The sequence below is a fragment of the Liolophura sinensis genome, chromosome 6 (genome assembly GCF_032854445.1).
Source record: "Liolophura sinensis isolate JHLJ2023 chromosome 6, CUHK_Ljap_v2, whole genome shotgun sequence".
Taxonomy (NCBI): domain Eukaryota; kingdom Metazoa; phylum Mollusca; class Polyplacophora; order Chitonida; family Chitonidae; genus Liolophura; species Liolophura sinensis.
Genome location: NC_088300.1, coordinates 25,143,397 through 25,166,943, shown reverse-complemented (window position 1 = coordinate 25,166,943; position 23,547 = coordinate 25,143,397). Strand labels below are relative to the sequence as shown.

At 39.6% G+C, this 23,547-nt stretch overlaps 1 protein-coding gene across 1 annotated transcript; it reads right to left on the bottom strand.

Annotated features, from left to right (window-relative positions):
• Positions 1-1,578: 1,578 nt before the first annotated feature.
• Positions 1,579-22,617, bottom strand: LOC135468512 (uncharacterized). The gene is made up of 10 exons (XM_064746800.1): positions 22,473-22,617; positions 14,558-14,768; positions 14,051-14,092; positions 12,629-12,795; positions 10,102-10,186; positions 4,476-4,602; positions 4,186-4,236; positions 3,683-3,810; positions 3,154-3,204; positions 1,579-2,633 (listed from the first exon to the last, which is right to left on the bottom strand). Exons 2-10 carry the CDS (start codon positions 14,750-14,752, stop codon positions 2,481-2,483), a joined length of 999 nt encoding a protein of 332 aa, XP_064602870.1. The 5' UTR covers positions 14,753-14,768; positions 22,473-22,617; the 3' UTR covers positions 1,579-2,480.
• Between the last annotated feature and the right edge of the window lie 930 nt (positions 22,618-23,547).

Below are 23,547 nucleotides of genomic sequence, written 5' to 3'. Positions count from 1 at the left end.
CTTCTATTTCCATACAGGGCACCATGCAACAGAGTTTTGATGCATGTAGATTGGCAAACTTTTACAAACAAAATATCTGTGTTAATATTGAATTTACATACTGCATATCAGTAGATCCTATATACATGTATTATACAGATTTATGAAATTTTTTATAATTGAAGCAAGTAACGCAAAAATAGAACAAAGAAAAAATACATAGTACCAGGATCAAACTCTCTACTGGATCAATGAGGCATATAGACTTATGTTTTCCGACCAGCGGTAATTCCGTTCCAAGTGTGTGGATCTTTTATTTTTAAACCACCTAACCACAATACATAAATCTATATAGATATATTTTTCCATATATAACTGCTTTGAAAGAAGATATTAAGATTGTTCAATAAAAAAAACAACAACAAAAACAAAAAACCCGCAGAAACTTCCTAATCTACGAGCGTTGACGTAAAGCGAGATCGCTTTTGCGAATGGTGCTTGCGAATTTATGTAAAGGCCTGTACAGGTACATGTTAGCATACACACGTCGAGCGCTCTAAGGACTACTTCGTCATCATGACTGAAAAGTTGTTAAGTACGACGTTACACCCACAGGTCGAGAGTGCATATGCTTGCGTTCAGACACAAAGTTGAGTTTACTCCCGGTGTTCTTTCCATACAGGGGCCATTACAATCCATCAGTATCAGGAAGGTAGTAACAAGACATGAGGGTGACATTTACATATTTACACTTGCACACTTTATACATGTACAGTGCAGTAAGTAGTACTCCAGTGAATTACACCCAAAATCACACGAAGGATAGTAAATGTCATCGTTAGTTTTACGGAGTTACCTCCTTCCCGGAAAGTTTGTTTAGTACATACAATGTACATACTGATCTATGATGGGCATATTCCTGGCCATCTAGCTCTCGTGGCTGCTCTCCTCACATGGAGGACCTTATACCTTTAATCTACTTATCAATCGATAAGTTTTTTTAATCTGTCTTGGAGAAAGGTCCTATACGCCTGTGAGCAAAATTTTGGATTTTAGCGTTCTTTAATATATTCATTTATTTGATTTTTCAAAATTGTTTTCATTTATAAGATTGGGGTCAGTTTTATGAGTGGAGGAAACCAAAGTGCCTGGGGTAAACCAGAGGCCTTTGGCAAATTACTGTCGAAATTCTCACATATGACATTTCGTTAGTCGTTTATAACATGCATTAGATTTCACAAACGTTCACACGAACGTCGTCCACCGCTTATACTATTACCGAGGCCCTACAATCAGAGAGAGTGGGGGAAATCTAGAAATTCCCTGACCAAAGCGCGTTATTTTAATTCTCTGCATTAAAACATTGATCCGTAGGGTTGTATTTAAATGTCAAATATAAATATATGTACATAGATGCGTATGCATAAAGGAAAGTATATATCGATTTTTGGACCTATACAGGCAAGTATGAAACTGACAGCAAAATTGATTATATTTATTAACCAATTCGTATGGTTAAATGGGCTTCAGTGCGGTTACCGGGAGATGGTCAAACTGGTACGTGCCAGTCCATTAAAGAGCACGCGTGTGGTTTAGTTGGCGTTAAAAAGAATGGAGTAATTCATGGTTGACAGTTGTCAGTGTATTTGCCTTCAGTGTACTTTCCTTGTGATCTCATTCATGTATAGCATGTAAAGCAATATCTTTAAGGTCATGTTTTATTGTATGAAGCTCGCTGGGGCAAAATCTGTCTTAGAGTCTGTATTAGTATTTTGGACAGAAAACGTCGTCAGAGACATCAGAGAATAGAGCAAATATTGTTATAGTGTGAAAAAATCCACTGGCTTTCACAGAAAGACCGCAAAAGTTATTTATAAACGTGTGCCTATACAAAAATACAAAAAAATAAAACATGATTTAGATGAAATGAGCGGAACAACAAATTATGACGTCATGAATCTGTCGATGCATTACCTCACGTGACTGTCCCAGAAAACATTGGTCAGAACTAACGTGTTTTTCCCCCTCGAATCGATGTTGAGCTGAATCAAACTTTTTCACATACCTCTATATAATGTATACATGAGTGAAAATATATATACTTAAATGTAACAGTATTACAACATGTTTCTATACGACAACAAGTAAACTCAAATCACAACTAATTCATGTGGGGACGTACTCTTCGGCTGACTTTTATCGCCATGGCAGCATGTACCATCCCAGGGGTTACCTGAGAATATATATATATACGTATCCATACATGTGTACAATAAATCAACAATCTTTAAATATCTTGCGTGATGTTGTATATTTTTGGTGTTTTGTAACATTTTTGGTTTTTTGAAGCCTTTGGTTACGTAATTATGATGTGCTTATATTTTTAGTATTGTATATGGACAAAATGTGGCACTTCATTTCAGCCAGCTGGATCATACTTGCATGATTTGTACCAAACTTGTTTGCTACAAGGCATATGGATTTGCTTGCAAAAGTTAACTTCACTGATTTGATGTCACCCACGGAAGATGGTCAAGGTCAAGGTTACCACCACATAAAATAACCCCGACCTTCAGGAGGTCAGGGCTCATTTTCTTCAAACGGTCGGAGAATAGCGCTGCGACCCCAGCTCCTGAAGCACCCTCTATAACCAACTGCAAAGAAACGAAATAGCACATTCTAGTATAGGAATCACCGAGAACGAAACAGCACGTTCTCCTACAGGAGTCACCAAAGAAACGAAAAGCAGCACATTCTCATATAGGAGTCATCAACAACCAAGGAACACAATATCACATTCTCATATAGAAGTCATTAACAACGAAGGAACAAAGTAGCACATTCTCATATAGAAGTCATCAACAACAAAGGAACAAAATATCACATTCTCTAACAGAAGTCATTAACAACAAAGAAACAAGGTAGTACATCTTCATATAGGACTCACCAACAGCAAAGGAAGGACTAGGTCATATGACCGCCGTATATAGGGTTAGTCATTTAATAACATTACAGATATTAGATATAAGCCTATAATTTACTGGCATCTTCCGTTTGTGTTTTCATATATGTGCACGTTTGACGAAAACGTCTCTGTGTTTTTTTCTACATTCCGTTTTTGACCTAACATGTGAGGCAGCTCCATATATATATACCCTTCATGCATATACTAACCTTCATCCGTTCGAAAGAAAATTTCATGCCCTCAATAATTGCTTCGTTGTCCTGTAAAAAGGTAAGTAATAAAGCTCAATCAATTTGCATGCATGAAAGTGTTTGAAAAAGACAGTGTGTACTTAATTCATCGAGGCAACTGATGTTATATCCATTCATTTAGTATATATATTAGCCATACTGTTGTTTCAAATCTTAGCCTATATAAATATGCTCATAATATCTCTTTTATAACTTAACATGCCCTTTTCTTTAATGTTTTCACCAAGACATTAGGTATTACTAATTATGTCTTACCAGAGACCTGATTCCTCTCTCGAAAAAAATGGTTCCAGTCTGATATTGGTTGGGGATACTTTTTGTGCTTTAAGAGCTTTTAGACACTTATGTTGTACATGCATAAATATCAAAGAGATGAGTTATGAACACTGGATTTTTGCATGACAGTGATGTTGGATTTGCCCAGTTTTGATGGTGATTTTTACTGTGTCTGAATCACTATAAGCCGATGTAACTGTCCCATACTTACAACAGTAAAGACGTCTTTCTCCACCAGTTTGAGGGCAATCAGCCAGGGTAGGTGTCCGAGTTGCTGCAAGCGGATTCCCTCGGCTATCGTGTCCACCATCTGTGGGGGGTTTGGCCATAGTCGCTCGCCTACAACATATCCATGTAAACCACGTGATGGGAGATTCCAGTGCCACATTGTTTCAGTTTCACTATCATCCCAGGATGACAGGGAGACAATATGAAAATGCACATATGAATATTTCCGTGTGGTCGTCGGTCTCCTCTCACCACAACGCAGGCTGCCGAAAACGTGTACGTGAAATATTCTTGGGAACGGCGCAAAACAGAAACAAAATAAATAAAGTAGATATTTCATATATAATTCCGTTAATATTCAGAAACGCATCTTAAGTACATGGATATTGTGTAATAGATACTCAAAGTAACTCTGAAGTAAAGCAATTATACGATCGTCAAAACCCTTTGAAAAGGCAAGCCTTCCTTCTAATTGATAGTACTCACCAGCTTTTAGAGACCTTTCCAAATCTTTTCCCTTGGCTTCAACTGCAAACACTGAAACATGTGTAGATACCAGGGTCAATTCCACTACCATTTAAGATAAAACAAATATAACACATATTCTACAGTTTAAAAATCTACAAAAAAAATTGTCCGCTTTAGCTTCATTTGATGTCTATTATCAAGCTTAAATTGTCCTCAAGAAAAATATGGCCGTGAATGCAATTCTGGATACCGATGTGGGACATCACTTTTATTCAATTTTTGTCAATTTCTCAATAAATAAGATTTACCTTTGAGCTGTGGTCTAATGGCTTTTCCAGCAGTGGCTATTCCACTAACCATCCCACCCCCACTAACGGGTACCAGCACGGCATCCAGGTCCGGAACATCCTCCAGAAACTCCAGAGCGATTGTACCCTGGAATGTTGATACAAGAGCTATAAGCACTTTATCATCCAATACCCCCTGAATCTATGCGTCGATGCAGCCGATTAATATTCATTTACTCGATTTTTGTTGAATGACGAAATTATTAACCCGATTATTAACATCGTTATATATGACGACATCGAATTCAGGTATAACGTTTCAAGGACTTACTCACGCAGTTTGTCAAAAATCGAGCGAGAACAGCTTAAAAAACCGCGTGGTTTTCGCTAATCTCACATTCTCGAGTTTTTCGACTCGTGCGTCCCGTCACAAAAGACGCGGGTATACGACACGAGAATTGAGAGTACCACAAATCGAGCGATTTTTGTAGTTATTCTTGAGCGGTACTGCTTGACAAACTGCTCGAGATTAGCAATAATAATTCGCGCTTTCACTAATCTCGCATTCTCGAGTTCTCGACTCGCGCGTCCTATCATAAAACCAGCGGGTAGAAGTGAGGCCAAACCGCGCGAATTTTTCCGCGCCCTTTTTGTTGTTCTCGACTCTCGAGTTCTTGATATTATAACATTTAATTTTAATTTTAAAAGTCTGTTGTCTGAGTTTTGCTAGAATGTATTCTGCTATTGCAACAGATCGCTCTGTTAAATATAGCATATATCAATTATTCTATTAATTCAACATAAAGATTTTATTAGAATAACAGGATATTATGTTGAACATAAAAGACCAGTTATAATAAAAGAATACATTCTAACATCACTCAGACTTAACTAAATGTTTTGAGTGCATTATTGTTATTCATGATTACATTTTCTAGATAAACACAGTCGCCGGTGCAGAAAATTGACTGAGACAATTCCGGGTTTCCAACAAGCAACCTCAGAGACATGCATCAAATCGCAAATATTATATATCAACCGTCTTGACCACTCGATCAACAGATCAACAGGTCAGTTACTGACCGGAAGACTACGGCGAACAGGCATTATTCTTCTAATGATGAGAAATAACACGCCTCTCAACTGAATATATCAGATTGGTAGATATCATTTGTATAGGTGCAGTGGAGTAACAGTGTTACCTTTACTGGGAATTACACTGTCTGGATATAGCATTGGCTCTGGTGTTGATAGCTGACTGAGACCACTCCAGGGTTCAAACCAGGGTCAGGCACCAAATCGCCAACAATACATTTCAATCATCTAGAATGGGTGATCAATTAAAAATATGGGGTAGCTGATCGGTAGGCTACGGTGAATGCTGGCGATGTGAAGCTTGACTCTGTCGACGGTTCGAAATATGGAGTGGTCAGTTGTCAGCACTATAATCTGTGCTCTATCCAGAAAGTGTTAACTGTAACAACCGTTACAATACCGTTATAGTCCGGAAGCTAGCAGAGATTTATCGGTCAGGTGGCGTCCGAAAGGTTTGACACATTGAACATAGAGGACCATGTGTGAAAAAGCCAAAATGGTGATTCTTAAGTTCGGCAGCCGAGTACAGCCCCATGGAAAGTGGAAAGTACCCCAAAATCAGTTTTATCGGTCAAGATTGCGTACGAGAATGAAACTTATTTTACACATTCCTCATGACAACCTCATCACTAAAAGCCAATTCTTAAGTCCCCAGTCCATGCACTAAGCCACGTATGAACGGTCTTATTAACGCTTGGCCACGAACCATATCAACTACAGTCGCTGGCTCACAAAGTCTCAGCTGGACTTGGTGAATGTGGAAAACACCAACACTGGATTGAGTCAGATACCAGAGCAAAGCACCTTTGCTGTTCGCGGAACAAATCATCCCTTCAGCAGATGTCCTGTAGATTTGACACTCGATCAAATGATCAACGCTGATGGTGCTGGGATTAACGTCTGCAACTAACAATTACGATGCGCGTCTGTGGTGGATGCTTACAAAGTCCACAAGAGCGTCCTTTACCCGTCACTAACAGGAAATGGCTGGACTTTCAGTCAAAGAAGATTCAGTCTACGAATACAAATGGATTCCAAAGAGAAACGTTAGCGGCCAAATTACGGGCAGTTTCAATCGGTTCGGTAGCATGAAGGAAACGGTTCCCACATTCTTCAACATACATACCGGAACAACCGCCATTGAGGAAGTGCAGAAATCTCTACTGAATATCCCAGAAAATGCAAAGGCACAATACATGGAATTCATTCACGCATGTGAGACCGATGCAGCTAGGTGTGAGGCCAGAATTCCGATAACTCAACTCAAACATTCTCCACAGAATGAGCCAGCAACAAAAGGACAACAGACAAATGGTAGCTGTGTTGAAATGTACCCTTGATTTGATGGGACGCTGGGTTATCATAGCTACAGAACCAGAAATTTATTTACAGTATATATTTAAGTTCCCGCTTACCCCAGTTCCTCTTTTCATGTGCTCCTCTGATGGAACGATGACAAAGACAGACAAGAGCAAATTATTGATAATGGAAAAAAAATAGAGGCAGAGAAATTGCCAAAAGAAGACCATTGCCTACATCATAGATGGGCAGTACCTACTTCACTCGCTGCCACTAAATCTTCCTCCAACGTACGGTGGCCTTGCGCGAAGCACTGTTTTTGATTACTCTCCGAAACCACCTCTGAAAGACGCATAACGACTTAAAAGAGGAACAGTGTCTGATGACAGTAGATCCTACGTTATAACCGGTCCAGCTCAGAGGAAATCTAAAGACATCAGCTCTGCACTGAAGTCCACGACGCTCCAAAAAGAGTTACCCTCTTTCCTGGCAAAAGATTGGGCAGACCCTTCATACGTCCTTGGAAACTGTCATGTTTACCTTGATGTACCAGAACGAAAACGCTGGCACTTTCACACCAAAGAAGAACAAGTAAACAAAAGAATTAGCTATTAGCCCAACAACTACCATGAAGAGGCTGACACAAAAGTCGGCCTGCACGAGTTGTACACAGACCTTCCGGGTAGCGATGCAGTTGTTCGCACGTCCAACACTGACATACTTGTGATATTACCTAAACCATTGCAGCAAGTTCACGAGTATTATGTGGATGGATGTAGGTACAGCATCAAAGAAGGACAGACGGTTCATCAGCTTATCGTCTGTTGCCATTTTCTTTGGGGGAAAATATATGCGCAGCCCTTCCAGCGTTCCACGCTCTCACAGGATGTGATTACACAGCAGCTTTTGCTCAGAAAGGCAAGAAAAGGCCATTTGCATTGTCGGAAAAGGACGGGCCGCTCAGATGGCACTCAGAGACATTTGGACAACAAACGAAAAGTGTTAAGAGGGGCTTCTCAGATACACTTCAGCTATTTACGGCGGAAAGAAATCTGGGACCTCTTGCAGGTTTAAAGGCTGTGAAAGGACGTACCGACCGAAGACTAAAGGTAAAAACCCGTTGGAAAACATGAAAGGCATTGATGCAAGCTTAATACCTCCATGCGAACCGAAAGTCAAGCCTCACATCATGAGAGCTGCTTTCATTGTGCAAATGTGGACGCGTGCCAGTGACGTCACAATTTCCCAGCATCCATCAGAGAATGATGGGTGGGATCTTTGCGAGAGTGTATACACACCTATTTGGTTTGAAGGACCGCAGCTCCCGGACAAAGCGGTTCCAGAGGAATACAGGGTGATTCGATTGACGAGGAAACACTACAAGCCTCGTCATCAGATGAATCTCCTTTATCAATCTTCTGCTTGATAATAAATATTCTAACATTAAGTAAAGTGAATCTTCTAAGTGATAATCTTGTCAGATCGAACTAGTCATATTGTTTATTATTGTTGTTTAATATATTTTTCAGAGTGATATATCATTGTGCAGTTTGTTCTTCCCGATGGAGTTTGGAATGTCATTTGTGTTTGACAAATGTAGAAGGTTAGCTAACGTGAAACTATCGTTCTCCAGAAAAGACACAGACAATGATGTCCAACAATAATTCTAAGTGCATTTAACATTCACAAATAATGGCAGACTTCTCATTTTTCTCTTCAGATTTTGTTTTACAAAAAGCGAATTTCAAGCATGTACACGATTGGGTTATTGTGAAATACTCGAATTATTTCTTTCCCGAAAATAATTTCAGTCGTTTCACTAGGTTTGATCCATTCTTACACCGATAAGAACAAAGGATTGAAGACATTAAGAATCACCATTTTATAGTGACCATATCCTGGTGCATATTGTTGCACAAGTCCAGCTGCGTAACCGACATTTCCAACAGATGTCAGAGAAGCGTTAAATAGGTGGTTCTTCAGTGGCTTGGTTTCATTATATTGAAGAGGTCCTTCTCATGCTAGCTTCGTCTTCGGCCGTAGGTGGGAAGCTCTGTCAGCAACCTGCTGTTGTCGTGGGTTTCCTACGTGCTATGCATGTTTTCCTCTCACCAAAATGCTGACCGCCGTCGTATATGTGAAATATTCTTGAGTTCGGTGTAAAACACAATCAAATAAATAAATAAATAAATAGATAATAAATAAATGTTAAAGCAATGACTCATGTTCCAATCGAGGTCGCTATGTTTAGGCTGCGGCTTTAAGTCCTACAGTTTGCCAGGCACCTGAAGATGGCCGACACTCCCCCGAGCACAAAGAGCACGAAGTTGGTTTATTAAATACTCGTCAGATAAATTAATGAATTTATAAATTTGTTCAATAGCTGCAAACTTTAGAACAGCAGTCCTGCTGCCTTGGCCGGTTCATAACTTTTGATCCGTTCTTAAGTGTATATTTGCATGGTGGAACTTTATTAGCATTTTAAAATCAATATATCTACAAGGTACCTTACTCGTATCCAGCCGGACACAGGAAAAATCCTAATTGACGTTCATTTGTGTTTTATTACATAAGCTTAAGAATTATTTACTGAAGAATTGGTTTTTAGTGATCAGGTTGTCATGAGGAATATATAAAAATACATCCTCGTACTCATTTGTGACCGATACCCTGGTTTTAAGGTAATGTAGGCCAAATATTGACCTTTGACCCGTTCTTAAATGGATTTTTGCATGGAGTTGGAACTTGAGAATTACCATTTTATAATTACCACATCTCAGTTATCTCTTGGTTAAAATATTTCCTCGTACGCGACATGACAGATAACAGTAACAATTAGCGTTAATTAGGCCGTTCATAAGACGCTTTATTCTTGGGCTGGGAACTTAAGAATTGACCTTTAGAGATGAGGTTGTCATGAGAATGTGTGAAATAAGTTTCATCCTCGTACGCAATCTTGACCGATAAAACTGATTTTAGGGTACTTTCCACTTTCCATGGGGCTGTGCACGGCTGCCGAACTTAAGAATCACCATTTTGGCTTTTTCACACATGGTTCTGTATGTTCAATGTGTCAAACCTTTCGGACGCCACCTGACAAATAAACCTCTGCTAGCTCCCTGATTATTACATAAATTTCTTTCTAAATGACATCTACCAGTACCAATCTGATATATGGAAAAGATACAGAGAAAAGATCAGTACCCAAGTGACGAATCCCAATACATCTTGTATTTAACTGATTTCTACCTACCTGGCCAGAAACAATGTCGAAATGGTCACAGGAGGAAATGTAAGTTGCGCCTTGTTCCGCAGCCAACCTGTCACATGTGCCCTTTCTAAAATAGAAAAAAGACAAAATAATACAAACCTTGAGACACACGGAAATACGTTTAGTATTTGGTATTCACTATAATGTCAAGCAAGGGTATCCGCACACCTTCTACTGTTATTTTTGTCGACGAAATATGCCTGAGGGTAGATTCTTAACAGTGTTAAGAGTACAGATTGTAGGATAACGGGAACGGGAAGAACTGTTGATAATTTGCTGATTATTAAATGCTGTCTCATCCTTCAGTTGTGGCAATGACTAGTGACACAGTTCCTCGCTGGGCTAAAGGGTTCTCCTAAGAGAAGACTACCGCTAAACAGAAAAGGCCGTGTGTCCGTATCCAGCTACCCCCAACCTCCCTCCCGGCAGCAGCTTTACGTCAGGATGTTTGTCGTGTAGGCTACCTCGCTAGGAGGGAGTTTTTTTTTATCTGACCAGCTTGCTTTATATATCTGAGTGTTATGGCATAAGTGAACTGTTATATATTACGTAATATGGTGTAAATCACCAAATGAATAAATCAATCAATAAATACACCAGAATGTCCAGGGTTTCATACGACGTCCATGACAGATGATTCATCAACAGCCCATTGTTCTGTTACTGATGATAATTAGTACTCATTTGCGTCCGATCAAATATATAATGGTAAAAAATACAAAACGAAGATTCTCAAGTTTGGGTCGTTATGATGGGAAGGAGAACCATTTTGATCTGAGTGGTAATTTGTTTCCAGTAAATATCTCCTACATATTACTACAACCGTAAGAAAGACATCGTTGTGTAAATGCATCACCGGCTGATTTAAGCTCCAAGAACGCTGAAGTGCCAGCTGGAAAATAGTACAATATATGACATTTTGGATTACAGAAAAAAAACGCACTTTTCACGTGGGCAACAACATTTGGGTGTATTATCGTACCCATTCCATCTGATAAAGGTGCTGGGACCTGAACCGCAACCACATCCTAGCAACCAAGTTGTCAGCCATGAAGAAAGTGTTGCTTCGATGGAAATAGGCAGATTCGAATAGAGATGTTTATTTGAAATCGAATGAGATCTGGCCAACAGATGTTTGAGGACATCCGTTGTACTGAGGTCCGATAATGGAGAGTTCGAGCTAACGGTAAATATTTCAGTGTATATTCTAGGAGAGCTATTTTTAGCACACGCCTCTCACTGCCTGCAGCTTGTAGCCGATGGACCCGGAGACGTGTGAAAAGGGATATCTTTCTATTTGTGGTGCAGTGATCGAAAATCCAGGCCGACTCGTTACTTATCTTACACAACTGTTCCGCGTTAGCAAGTAAAAGAGGCTGGAAGTGAGGGGAGTGGGGGGGGGGGGGTCCTTTTGGTGGGTCAGAGAGAGAAATGTTTAACATCTGTACGTTTTCACCTCTGACTGATTTGCCCGCGAAACATTGCCTTGCCCATTAATATTAGATTATGTCCATTATGAATTTGAGTGTCGTCCCCAGGTTATGCAGTCCACAAGTGCAAGGACGATGTTACATGGCTATTTTAAAAGAAGTACAATGAGGGATGATATTAGATCCATTTTTACCTCTTTCAAAGTTGAGAGCTGGAATATTAAGAGGAACAACTCAATGCAACGCTAAAAATTAGATTCCAAAAATATGTCCGAAGGTTTTTGCGAAATAAAGGTTACAATAGTATGTTTATGTTAACTTGTCAGCTAAAAGCAGCTCTCTGTAAAATCAGTGGTATTAACTGTCAAAATTGCCTTTTCTTCGTGACACGTAACACAAGCTCTACACATTGATATGTTGGGCGTCCATATTATTGCAAAGAAAATACAATTAAAATACTTTTTTTAATTCACAATACTGAAATACGACTAAAAGCTGAATATGAGCGACAAGTTTAAGGAGACTGTAGTCTAACTAAACGTCGGTGCAATTTGATTTGAGTATAATTAACATGTTTAATACATGCACGGTTTCATTATCGTCTGGAAAGAGGTTAGGTCGAGACTGAACTCGTGGTGCCCAGCTGAGCATAAAGCAAAATATCTATTTTCAGAATGCAACCGAAGGACTTCTTGAAAACACAAAAAAATAAGCTGCTCTGTTTAGAGCAATGGTCGATGCAATTTGATTTGAGTAAAACACTGAAGGCTAACTTAGTTAACAAGGCTTCGTGATCCTATTTAACCACTGTTTTTTTTTTCGGAGACATGCGAAGGTTAAATGCTTAACTTATATCGATTTCGCTCGACAGGCCTTTGGGTCTGGAGCTAGAATCATCCTCTTAGGTCTGAATGCTATCGCTAAGCTGACAAGTTAAAGTGATTAGGCCCACTACCAAACCCAAACTTGTTTTGCATAACCAAGAGTTGTTTTGGAATATCTTTGGCTCATAGAGCTTTCTCTGACTGCTTCACAGAGAGCGGAGTTAGGGAGCATCTTTGTATCCGATATTCACATACCTTCCTTCAACTGTCGGCTCACACAGTACCACGTTTGCTCCGTAAGACTTCATGGCGTTTATCTTGGTGATAGGAGTGTTGTTAGGGACTACGACGGTACACGGGATACCCGCCATGTTAGCCGCCCAGGCAAGAGCTTGTGCGTGGTTACCGCTGCTGTGGGTGATCTAAAACGTCAACATTCAATCGGATACACAGAGATTTAAATTTCATACATATTACTGGAATGAGAGCTAAAAGCATACCCACGTGAAACGTTGAGTGATATATCCTATTCAACCTTATATTACACATGATATTCAAATTGTATTCTGCAATATTTTATTTATTTGAATCCTTTGAATGATATGAAAGATTTATTTATTTATTTATTTACTTATTTATTTATTTATTTACTTATTTATTTTATTGGTGTTTTACGCCGTGCTCAAGAATATTTCAATTATACGACGGCGGCCAGCATTATGATGGGAAGAAACCGGGCACAGCCCGGGGGAACCCACGACAACCCGTAGGTTGTTGCCAGACCTTCCCACGAATTTAAACTCACAGTGACTGCATTGGTGGGAGACTCCTGGGTCATTGCACCGGACTGGCGTGCCAACCCCCTCGGTTACGGAGGCTCTTATAATATGAAACAAGGTGTTGATAAAATGTCAGCACACCTCAGAAGAATCAAATTTGCTGTTGCACTTCTGCTGGGCCATAATGTGAAGTATCACCATAATTTTCTTTCTGTGAGGGAAATCCTAGCATTCAGTATATTGTTAGTCGAATGACTATATTTGTGGATTTGGTGACGTGTCTAGATCATGCGCTTTCTCAAGTGTGTTATCCATTTCAGTATTCAAATTACGACAGACTTGTTGGGTGAACATTTATACTCAAACTGTTTATAAACGTATCCATAGCCTTGCGTGGTAAATGTCGCCAAAAACAGACAAATACTTTTGTCAGCGGAAAACTCAGACCACTGAGTCCAGTTTTTCTTCTTTCGTTTCAATATTGACGTCTTCAAAAATAATAAGAGCTTCCAGATTGGATTCGATTAGCACACATACATGTATGTATGTAATTTTTCTGTTATATGACGACGAGGAGTAATTAGGTGTGTATACATGTAATGTGTCTTCTTGTGGCTCTGAAGTGCTGCCTCTGAAGTATCATGACGAAGACAGCAGACATGTCACCCCACCCAGTCACATTATACCGACACCGTGACAATCAGCCATGTTTCCTTGCTCCAGTCTCTCAGTTCTGAGCTCCTGGTGAGGCAATAGCAACTATCATTTTTAAAGACTTCGATATGACCCGAACCGGATTTGATCCCAGGGTCTTCCGACGTCGAGGCGGACGCTATAACCAACAGGCCGCCGAATCGGTCGGCTTGTATATAGATTTTTTGTTAGGACATCTTCTTACCACTTTTGATTTGTCACCAGACTTCTCCTTGAGACGTAACACCTGTGAAAAATGACAAAAAAAATAAATATCACCATAACCTGTTCATATCAAAAAGAAGTTGGCCAATGTCTTGCTGGTAGAAAGAGCAAATAATCCACAATACCCTAAAGCGCGCATCAATTCGAGAGCTTACACTATTACATTTATTTATTTGTTTATTTATTCATTCATTTATTCGATTAGTCTTTGGTGGTGTATACTCAAGATTATTTCACCGTACGACGTGGCCTATGTTTTTTTAAGGGAGCATTTATTGCTACAAGCCAGAGCCGAGTGGTTTCGAAATACTTGCTGATGGAAGGGTTGTCCGGTGTTTTAGCATTTATCAATAAACAAAAAGATAAGTACAACATCAAATTTAAAAGCAAATTACTAGATCATATCACGGATATACACATTCTCATTAACTTAACAGGTATTTTCTACAAAGGTGAATGTGAATTATTGACTGCAATTTCGACGTACCGCGTTCAGCGCTCCGCGGGCCTTGAAGGAACCAGTCTTCTGAAGATTCTCGCACTTAAAGAAGGCCTTCCGCTCACAGCGAGCGTCCGCCGTGGTGGACGTAAACACTGGAGTTCTGTGGATATACGGCCGGATACGCTCGTGCGCCTGCTGGATGTCCGCCAAGCACGGCAGTTGTTCGGATCCCTCGGACATCTTTCCACTGTGTATCCTGTCGGGATAGTATCGTTTACTCGCGGAACATTAAACATTGTACTTAATAGTTCTGTATTTAAACCAGACAGCAGCCGGATTAATACGTAAGTAGGAAGACACTCCAAAGGGCAAAGTAAATCAATCGTTCCTGGCTCAATAAACTAAGGCGGGTTTTCCAGAATGATCCAGATGCGAAATTGGAATCTTACCTCGCTGTGAGAGGATTTAATGTGGAATCAGGATCCCATTAGCACTTTCGTTCCTTGGAATGAAATGCTGTGTATTTTGGGGTGTAAAGTCTTTTTTCTCTGCCACCCTGCCGTTTTTAATGTAGAGGAGCATGCTTGGTATCAAAATGATGGAAATTGTCTCGGCTTTGGGCAGTTATGAGTTTTAATCGTGAAAGTTTAAAATTCACGATTGTGGATAATTAACAGGGGTCTGAGGCAATATGTCATCTACACGTAGCTAGGTAGAGCATACTTTTATCTTGTAGGTAATTGAATATAAGGAGAGACTGTTGACGTTCCACACATGGATACCGCCGTACTAACACTCGGTGTCATACAGAATGGTAACCACACTAATCTGAATTAGCAAAAAGCCATTTTAGTGTGTTAAACCTAGGACAATAAAGACAAAACACAGAGAAACGTGCTGATAGAAAACATATCAGGAAACATTCATAAATGGTAAAGGTAGACCTCCCTCCGATATATATCAGCTTGCATCGACTTCATTATTTAGTTAATGGACTGTGAAATCGTCCTGATTTTTCGGTGCATTATTGGTCAAGGATGGTAATGCACTTTCAAAGACCAAACATTATTTTTCACGCTAATGACTAAATAGCTAAGAAAAAGGGTAAGATAATGCAAATCCCTACCATGTGCCTTTTGTAATATATGTTGTACTCTCTACGGAACTGCCTTCACGATCTTCTCTGGTAGTGGGTTTCCCCCGGGCTGTGCCCGGTTTCCACCCACCATAATGCTGGCCGCCGTCGTATAAGTGAAATATTCTTGAGTACGGCCTACAACACCAATCAAATAAATAAATCACGATCTTCTATTTGTCCACAGTGTAAACATATTATCCCTTGTACTATAGTTCCTCTTTACCATTTCAGTTTTTTCCTCTGTTGCATTTGCATTTATAGTAGTGACATACTGTTCATAATACTAGTGCCGTCATATCGTTCCCACAGTTCCATTTCGTTGTTTTGTATATAATATTTAATGACAAAAGAAAACGAGATACAGGGAATATTTTAGTATGTGAAGCCTTTTACTTGAAAAGCTGGACTAAGGATCTGGCATTTAACAGCAAACCGTATGTTTATTTGATAGCTGCTTAACACCATCCAGTAATTAGTGTAGAATTTAACCACTATACACGTAGTTAATAGCTGTCACATAATATACCATAGTTGCTATCTTTTCTCACATGAACGTGCAAGCTATTCACAAAGTCAGACTAGTGCCGTTTCAAACTTATGATTGTTATATATACACAGTGAAACTAGACAAGGTTTTATTTCATGTTGCCGGAACAGTCAAGTTAACAGATAGAAGGTAGTTCATATTTCCCATGACATGATACAGATTTAACGAGTCTATAGGTCAAATTACCTTGTGCTTTAATTTAGGAACATAAGTACTAAATTGTCATTGAATCGGTAATTGTAGGCCTAGTAGTTCCTGGGGAGTTCACACGAAAGTAGAGACAAATTTACTCTCAATTTTATAATATATACTCACAGCCCACTGACACACACTGTGGGCAGACCAGTTAGTCTATGCCTAAGAGGAACTATACATACCAGTCGGGAAAATGTCAGGAACAAGGTCATTTAATTTGGGCTCTTGTTTCACGTGTGCTTACCTATCAATTTCCAATTACCACATGGACAAACAACCGATGTCAAAGCGTTACCGTATGTAACCTGCCGGTACCCAGTCTGAGGAGAGCTTTTCAACACAACTTCCTTGCCACAAACCGGACCTTGTCAATGTGTCATGAAAAGTGTCAGTTCAGCTGTAGGTATAGCCACAAAAGACCTAAGTATGTATATAGTTAAATCCCGCAGGACACCGCAAGTCTGCTTTGTATTTAAACATTTCATTTGAATCTGTGTCCCAGTTCCCTTCACTATCAACCCATAAATGTACGACCTTGTAAACTACATTCACACCTGAAACTTCCAGACATGGCCATCATTGACGATTACTGGACCGTGCAAATTGTCCCACACTAGAAGCGCTGTGGCTTTATGCCTGGTTTCCATATATCAGATGTCAGCTTACTGAAAATTAAAGCTTTGTGAGTGTGGACAAGTGGGGTGTCATGTTTTCAGTACAGTCAACAGTGCACCATAGCTGTCTGTAAAGACTTTATGACATGAAACATCTGTAGTCGTTAAAACGAAGATTTACCGGACTAAGTAGTGTTGCTTCCATCAAAGTGTCTGACTGGATATGTATCATGAGTTATTCACAAGGGCATGCATTTATATATATATATATATATATATGTATATATATATATATATATATATATATATATATATATATATATATATATATATATATATATATATATATATATATATATATATATATAACAATGAGAATCGTCTGGACAAAACATACATATTGGCCGCTAAGTGAAATATTATTCTAAAACGGCTTCCATGTTGCATAGCGTTTTACAGACGGTGCACGCAGATAAGGACACAAAAAATCAAATATTTGATGGAAAAACTACAACTCGGCAGTCAGCCGCGCGTAATTTTGAAACAATACGATCACAAACGCCATAAATCAATAAAAAACACATACGTTTTTCTTTATTACGCAATGTTATAGTAGAAAGTGCATTTTATAGCTTAGAATCCCAGTAGTGAGACGCATTCACAACGAATCGTAACTGTCCCAGTTTGATTTATACTGACATATATCACGTTAGTTATGAGTGATAAACGATCGTTCAAACATCTATGCTGTAAATTAGTTACTTATTCACTGCAATAATGTTAAGACACGTTAAAATAGAATATCATCATATGGCCTGCGTCGTTGAGTACATATGGGCAACACGGCGATGATAAAGAGTTCAATCCTATGTGTAAACCAGCCAGTTACTTTAAAATTGACAGTATTTATATTTCTGGGTTCGTCACTAAACCAAGATTCAAATAATCTCAAGATTATTTCTTGGTACTGTAAAGCATTGTGACTGATGTCGTTTGTATGGCGTTACATTTAGGCACTTAGTGCTACAGATATCTACATTTACGCTCAGAGACTTGCCTACTACATGGTTACCTTGCCGCAGAATGCATGACCAAAATAATCATGCCAATGATGTAAACTCCAATTTAACAGGAAGACAAAGGCACAATCAGCAGTTTTCATCTTTGGACGACATAAAATAATGAGAATACTTTTGCATGTGGTAGAAATTCATAGCCAGTCTGTCTATCTGTTTGCATGGGGTTTATAGTGTAGGCTTATCATATTGCGAAGGTGTCTCCTTGTAGCAGGTCAGTCCCAATGCTGACATATTTATAGTATTGTCCATTCTGCTGATTCCTCCGTCGGGAAATTGAGGTTTATAAGTCGTTTCATTTGTAAAATGATGACTACACACGTACTGCAAGGCCACATAACAAAGAACTGTCTGATTGTGAGGTGCATGGAGTTGCCATTGGCAGCCAAGATACACGTAGGTGTCTGTGAGTTCCACGCAAATGGGTTAGTTTTTTGTGAATCAGGATGCCTTTATGTCGCTCCGCCCGTGGCAAAATCCATGGTAAAACCCAATGTAATGATAGCCTCCCTAAAGGAAATCATTACCTCAAGCTTTAGAATCCGGATCGACGCTCCTGCTTGTCATGGTCATTTCGCTAACTGCGGTTTTGAGTTTAAATGTCTAGACACTTTTCGTGAGACAGAAATCTAGCCAACAAACGACAGTTAACAATCTATTATACCATTAATTCATTAGATACATGAGTTCATGTATTACTCAAACCAATGAAATTCTACTTTAGACAATTCCATGAAACTACTTCCTCTAAGGGAACATGATAAACAATGGGAAGCACCAGGAAAGGTTTAAATTCGCCATCGAAATGAAACGGTTCCTAGGAATGAGAGAATGGTTGTTGCTGAAGGTAATTATCGGTCGTCTGCCAAATCAATTTTGTATTTCACAGAAGCCCCTTGAGACGGGTAGAAGTGAATGCTTTTAGGACAGGTTGCCTGGAGAGAGAATTATGCACAGCCAAATTTTATTATACTTTATCCTGGCTCCTGAATTCCGCGCATGTAATGGGCCTTTACGGTATAATCCTGCCTGCGTGGTGCGGGCTAGACCCATCTACGCTCAAGTGAATGTTAGCATGGTTACTTGGAGGGGCCCAGGGTTTGTAGGTTAATTTGGAGACTGTGAGTCCTGTGATAGCTGCATGCACGGCTTATAGGAGACGTGGTCAATACGAGGTTCCGTAGAACCGTACCCCCCACTGGGATGATACATATACATGCAACACAACATAGTGCCACAACGAATTGAAAACATTGGAGATTCTGCAATTTATCCTGTCTGAAAGAACCATAACAGTAAGACTGGGGCATTGGAAAGCTTTCAAAGATCCGCTATGGGAACATTAATTCTGACTTTCTCCTTGGCTGACATAAAATCAATGTTTTTCATTCTCTCAAGGGATGCCTTGCTGGCAGAAGAAGGCAAGCCGACTCACTGCATGGCGATACAGAAATGATACCATGACTTAAACCAAGAAGGCGAGATGATGGTTGGCCCTGGGTAGTACATACCTGTGCGTATAAATGTAGGAAATGGCCAAACACAAAGGGCCACTATACCAGAAAATAAATAGGAGGCGTTTGTGTATCGTAAACGATACAATCTTTCTGATCCTAAGAATTTATCTTGATGGCAAATGATATTACTGCATTTTAACATCACCGGAAACTGTTTTTTGTTTTGTTTTGTTGCATTGGTTCATTTGTAAAACTATTGGTAATGAATGTTGCTTTTCACATATAAATATTGAGTTGCAAATATTAGCTCTTGTGAAGAAGCCCAAGCGTAAGGTTTCACTACGATCTTTCAAATTTTGGCGATGTTGCAAAATGTGTCTATTTTATTTAAGGGTAATTATTATTATATTTTTCGCTGTTGAATAATAGATTGCAATTTTTAGAGCATTTTTTGTATTCATGGTTCAGAGATACGATAACCACACACTAGTACTTGCGAAGTGTAATGGAAAAATGGATATAAAGCTTTCTATATCAGAGCCAAATAAAAGGACGATGTTAAAAATACCTTTTTTATATTCACCGTTAACGCTGACTTGCGATTTGACTGCAAGATTTTACTGCCTGTGCTGTCACATTGAGGAAAGACGCAAGAAAACCATTCTAGGTTTTCACAGCCGCATGGAATATTTAAAAGGCATCCGTTATTTGATACTTTAATCCAATTCAAGAATTACAATATCCGATGTGTTGAGGGTACCTTTGGGAAAACTGACCCTTAATACGACAAATTAAAAACCGTTATTAAACCCAGTCATTCTTTAACTAAGATTTTCTTCATCGTTTAACAAATACGTGGTTTTCTTGCGGCCATAGCCTATATACAGCATTCTCTGACGTCTAACCTTGTCAATTCAAGGTGATTCGATGGTGACCTACACAGATTGCTGGGTACTACCATGTGTTGACTGGCATCGATCCAACGTTTCTTATTTGAACAGCTCGTACACAACAGATTGAAGCAGGTGCTTGTCTCTCGTCATTTTAGGGAGTAGTGATACTAGAGAACCCTGCACGAGCATCAAGGCAAGATGAAGACGATTCGGCCTGACAAACCGTTATCTATATAATCTTCGGTTATACAGCCATAGATGTGTACGGTATGAAAATGCACGCATGTACAACACTGCGTTTAATGCAGCCAAAGCGGCGAAGCTTTGACAATGCAGTTTGATGGTTAACCATTTTATACTCATTACTCTCGGGCGTCTATAACGCATTATAATTGGATTTTTAAAGTGGTCAGGATGGACACGACTTTCCTGTATGGTCACTTTGGGAAATGTAATTAAGCTTGGCTACCTAGACTAGTAAAGTCACTTCGTGGCAATGAACTGCGGCTAATGACCGCGAAGCTGCTTTATATAAAAAATTACTGCGAACATTATTGCTAATATCCTGCATCCATTCTCCAGGATTTGACTGCAGAAAAGACAGTTTGGAAGGCTGCAATTTTCGAAAGCTCAAACACATGAAAAAAGTCATTGGTAGGCGTGAGATTGAATTATTGACTGTGATTGGATTGAATTATATTGATGTTCACTGTAATAACGGTTCCCATGGAAACTGACCATTAGTATAAAGCAAATATCCCGACGGCTTATTGGTCTCTGGTAGGGTTCATTACCATCTGGACAGTTGATCATTATAAGTCGTATTACGGATGTCTCTTATACGAGATGACCTAGTTCGATTAGTACAGAGTCGGATGAAAACGAATCTTAAAATTGCCAGGGTACTTCTACGGTCAGATTCTTGTCTCAAGTGGTCATTCGCGCACTACTGCTAGAGGCCTACGTATGCCGTTGACCAATATCCTACCGTGATAAATTGTCAGCGGTCTGTGACTGGCTGTACCGTCAAGAGTGGGCACAACATGAAATAATCACTGACAACGAAGAAGACTGAGTAACACCATCCAGACGTTAAGAAAGATGTCTATCTAGACCACCTCTATAATCAATATGGCCTGAATGTGTACAACACAAGCTTCGCATTCCGGATTCATGTATCATAGCTGTGAAATGAACTCGTCGTTGATGTTTATACAGTCCTGTATATGCAGAAAGACCCATCGCGTGATTGAAGGATTAGCAATGTATCAGGGAAATGGTATGCTTTATGCAGGAGATCACTTATCAGATTACAGGTGTGAAATTTGAATCGATATTTACACTGTCTGACTTTCCCCTAACACTGCAGGCCCAAATGTATTAATTCATTGGAGGTATACTAATAATACAAGGGAAGACATGTTCGTTCACGTGCACGTAGATAGGTGATGCCTATTGTAACAGTCCCTCGCACTCTTAGATTAGGTTTGTACCTAGAGTATTGCCCAGAAACACTCCATGGGAAACACATGTACAGTCTTTCCTGGAATATTTTTTCTAGCTTTTTTTAAGACTTCACATCTGAACTTAAGTCTGAAATATGAACCACTGAATAAACAAATTCTGCGGATTCTAGGCCGTATCGACATGTGTGTGTATAAACCGAAGGGACTAAGTGATCGTCCCTGCTGTTAAATCCAGTTCACTCACACACATATATAGAGTACTATATGCAGCGCATTTCTGATTGCGCTGATTGACCTTTTAAAACCGACAAAAGAAACTAATTTGTAGGAAGTGTGACCTTTAGAATAATGCGACAAATTGACAAACTATCATTGCAAGCTATATGCCTCCAAAGTCACCGGTTTGCTCGCCTTCTCTTTTAATGCGTAGACTGTAAGAAGTCCAATATGGCGAAGTTGCCTTCATGCAAAAAAGCTGTCGAAGCTACCAGTCGGTTAAAGCTGAAGATGAGTATCATTTATCATAAAGTATCATCATAATGAGGTTATTTACAGAGAATACAAATCAACTCACGTTAACTAAGATGACCTTAAGCGTCGACAATGTATCACTTAAATACGTCGACGTCAGAGATCAGCTGGAAGGCCCAGTAGGTATACAGGCTCCTGAATGCCTGAATGCTAGGGGGAGAAGTTTCCTCGAAAAGACCTTGGAAGGTTAAAACGTACCGGGCCTGAAGACGCTGCCGATCGGTGTTATCAGGCGGGTTATAAAACTGGGCTGAGCTATTCCGTGTGAACGGTCAGGGAGCAACAATGGCAAGAAGGGGAATTCCAGCTTAGAAACGATCCTCTCCGGGAACATATAGGGCTGGTCCTGAACTGCCACACGCTCTAGGCGTTATTATGAATCTAAACCGGGTACAGTGTTGGGCGAGCGGAGAGCCGACATATACAGCCATGTGTGGAGCAGACTTTAAGTTCTACATAGGCGTAAATAATGGAGTATTGAGATGGGACTATTGGGCATTTAAAGTTCTGCTACAACACTGAACAATTTGGTTATCTGCACACGTATGTAACAGCCTACTACGCAGAGCTTTTGTGAGTCGATCGCTGACGGGCTGTCGCTGCATTGTACTGCTTGTTGAATTTTCAACAATCAATTGACCCGAAGCCAGCTAGTCTCAAGACTATCACTTCATAATTTAAAAGTCAGCATGAACGTGTGTCTTCCTGTGAATGTCTTATGAACAACTGGATTACAGACGTTAAGTCCCCACTGATAGATCCTCGAATAACCGGGTGGTTTTTTATGCGTGGGGCTTCGTTATATGACTTCATTAAAGAAGCGATGAAAAGCGCAACAAGTCCTCAGATTTGTACCATATATTCTCTTTCTCTTTTCTTGGGACGACATTTCTCTATGTCAACATATGCATCCAATGATTATTATCTCTCACTCTTACATACAATATACTGAAATATAAGAACTTTGCATTTAATGAAATTTTCAAAAGCTACATGATTCATACCACCTCGTACGCTGTCTCTTCGTCTGTAATGATGTCATGTCTATCCTGCTTCACATGACACCGACTTATTTTACTAGAGAGGGCCTATACATATACTGACATCAATTTTTCCAT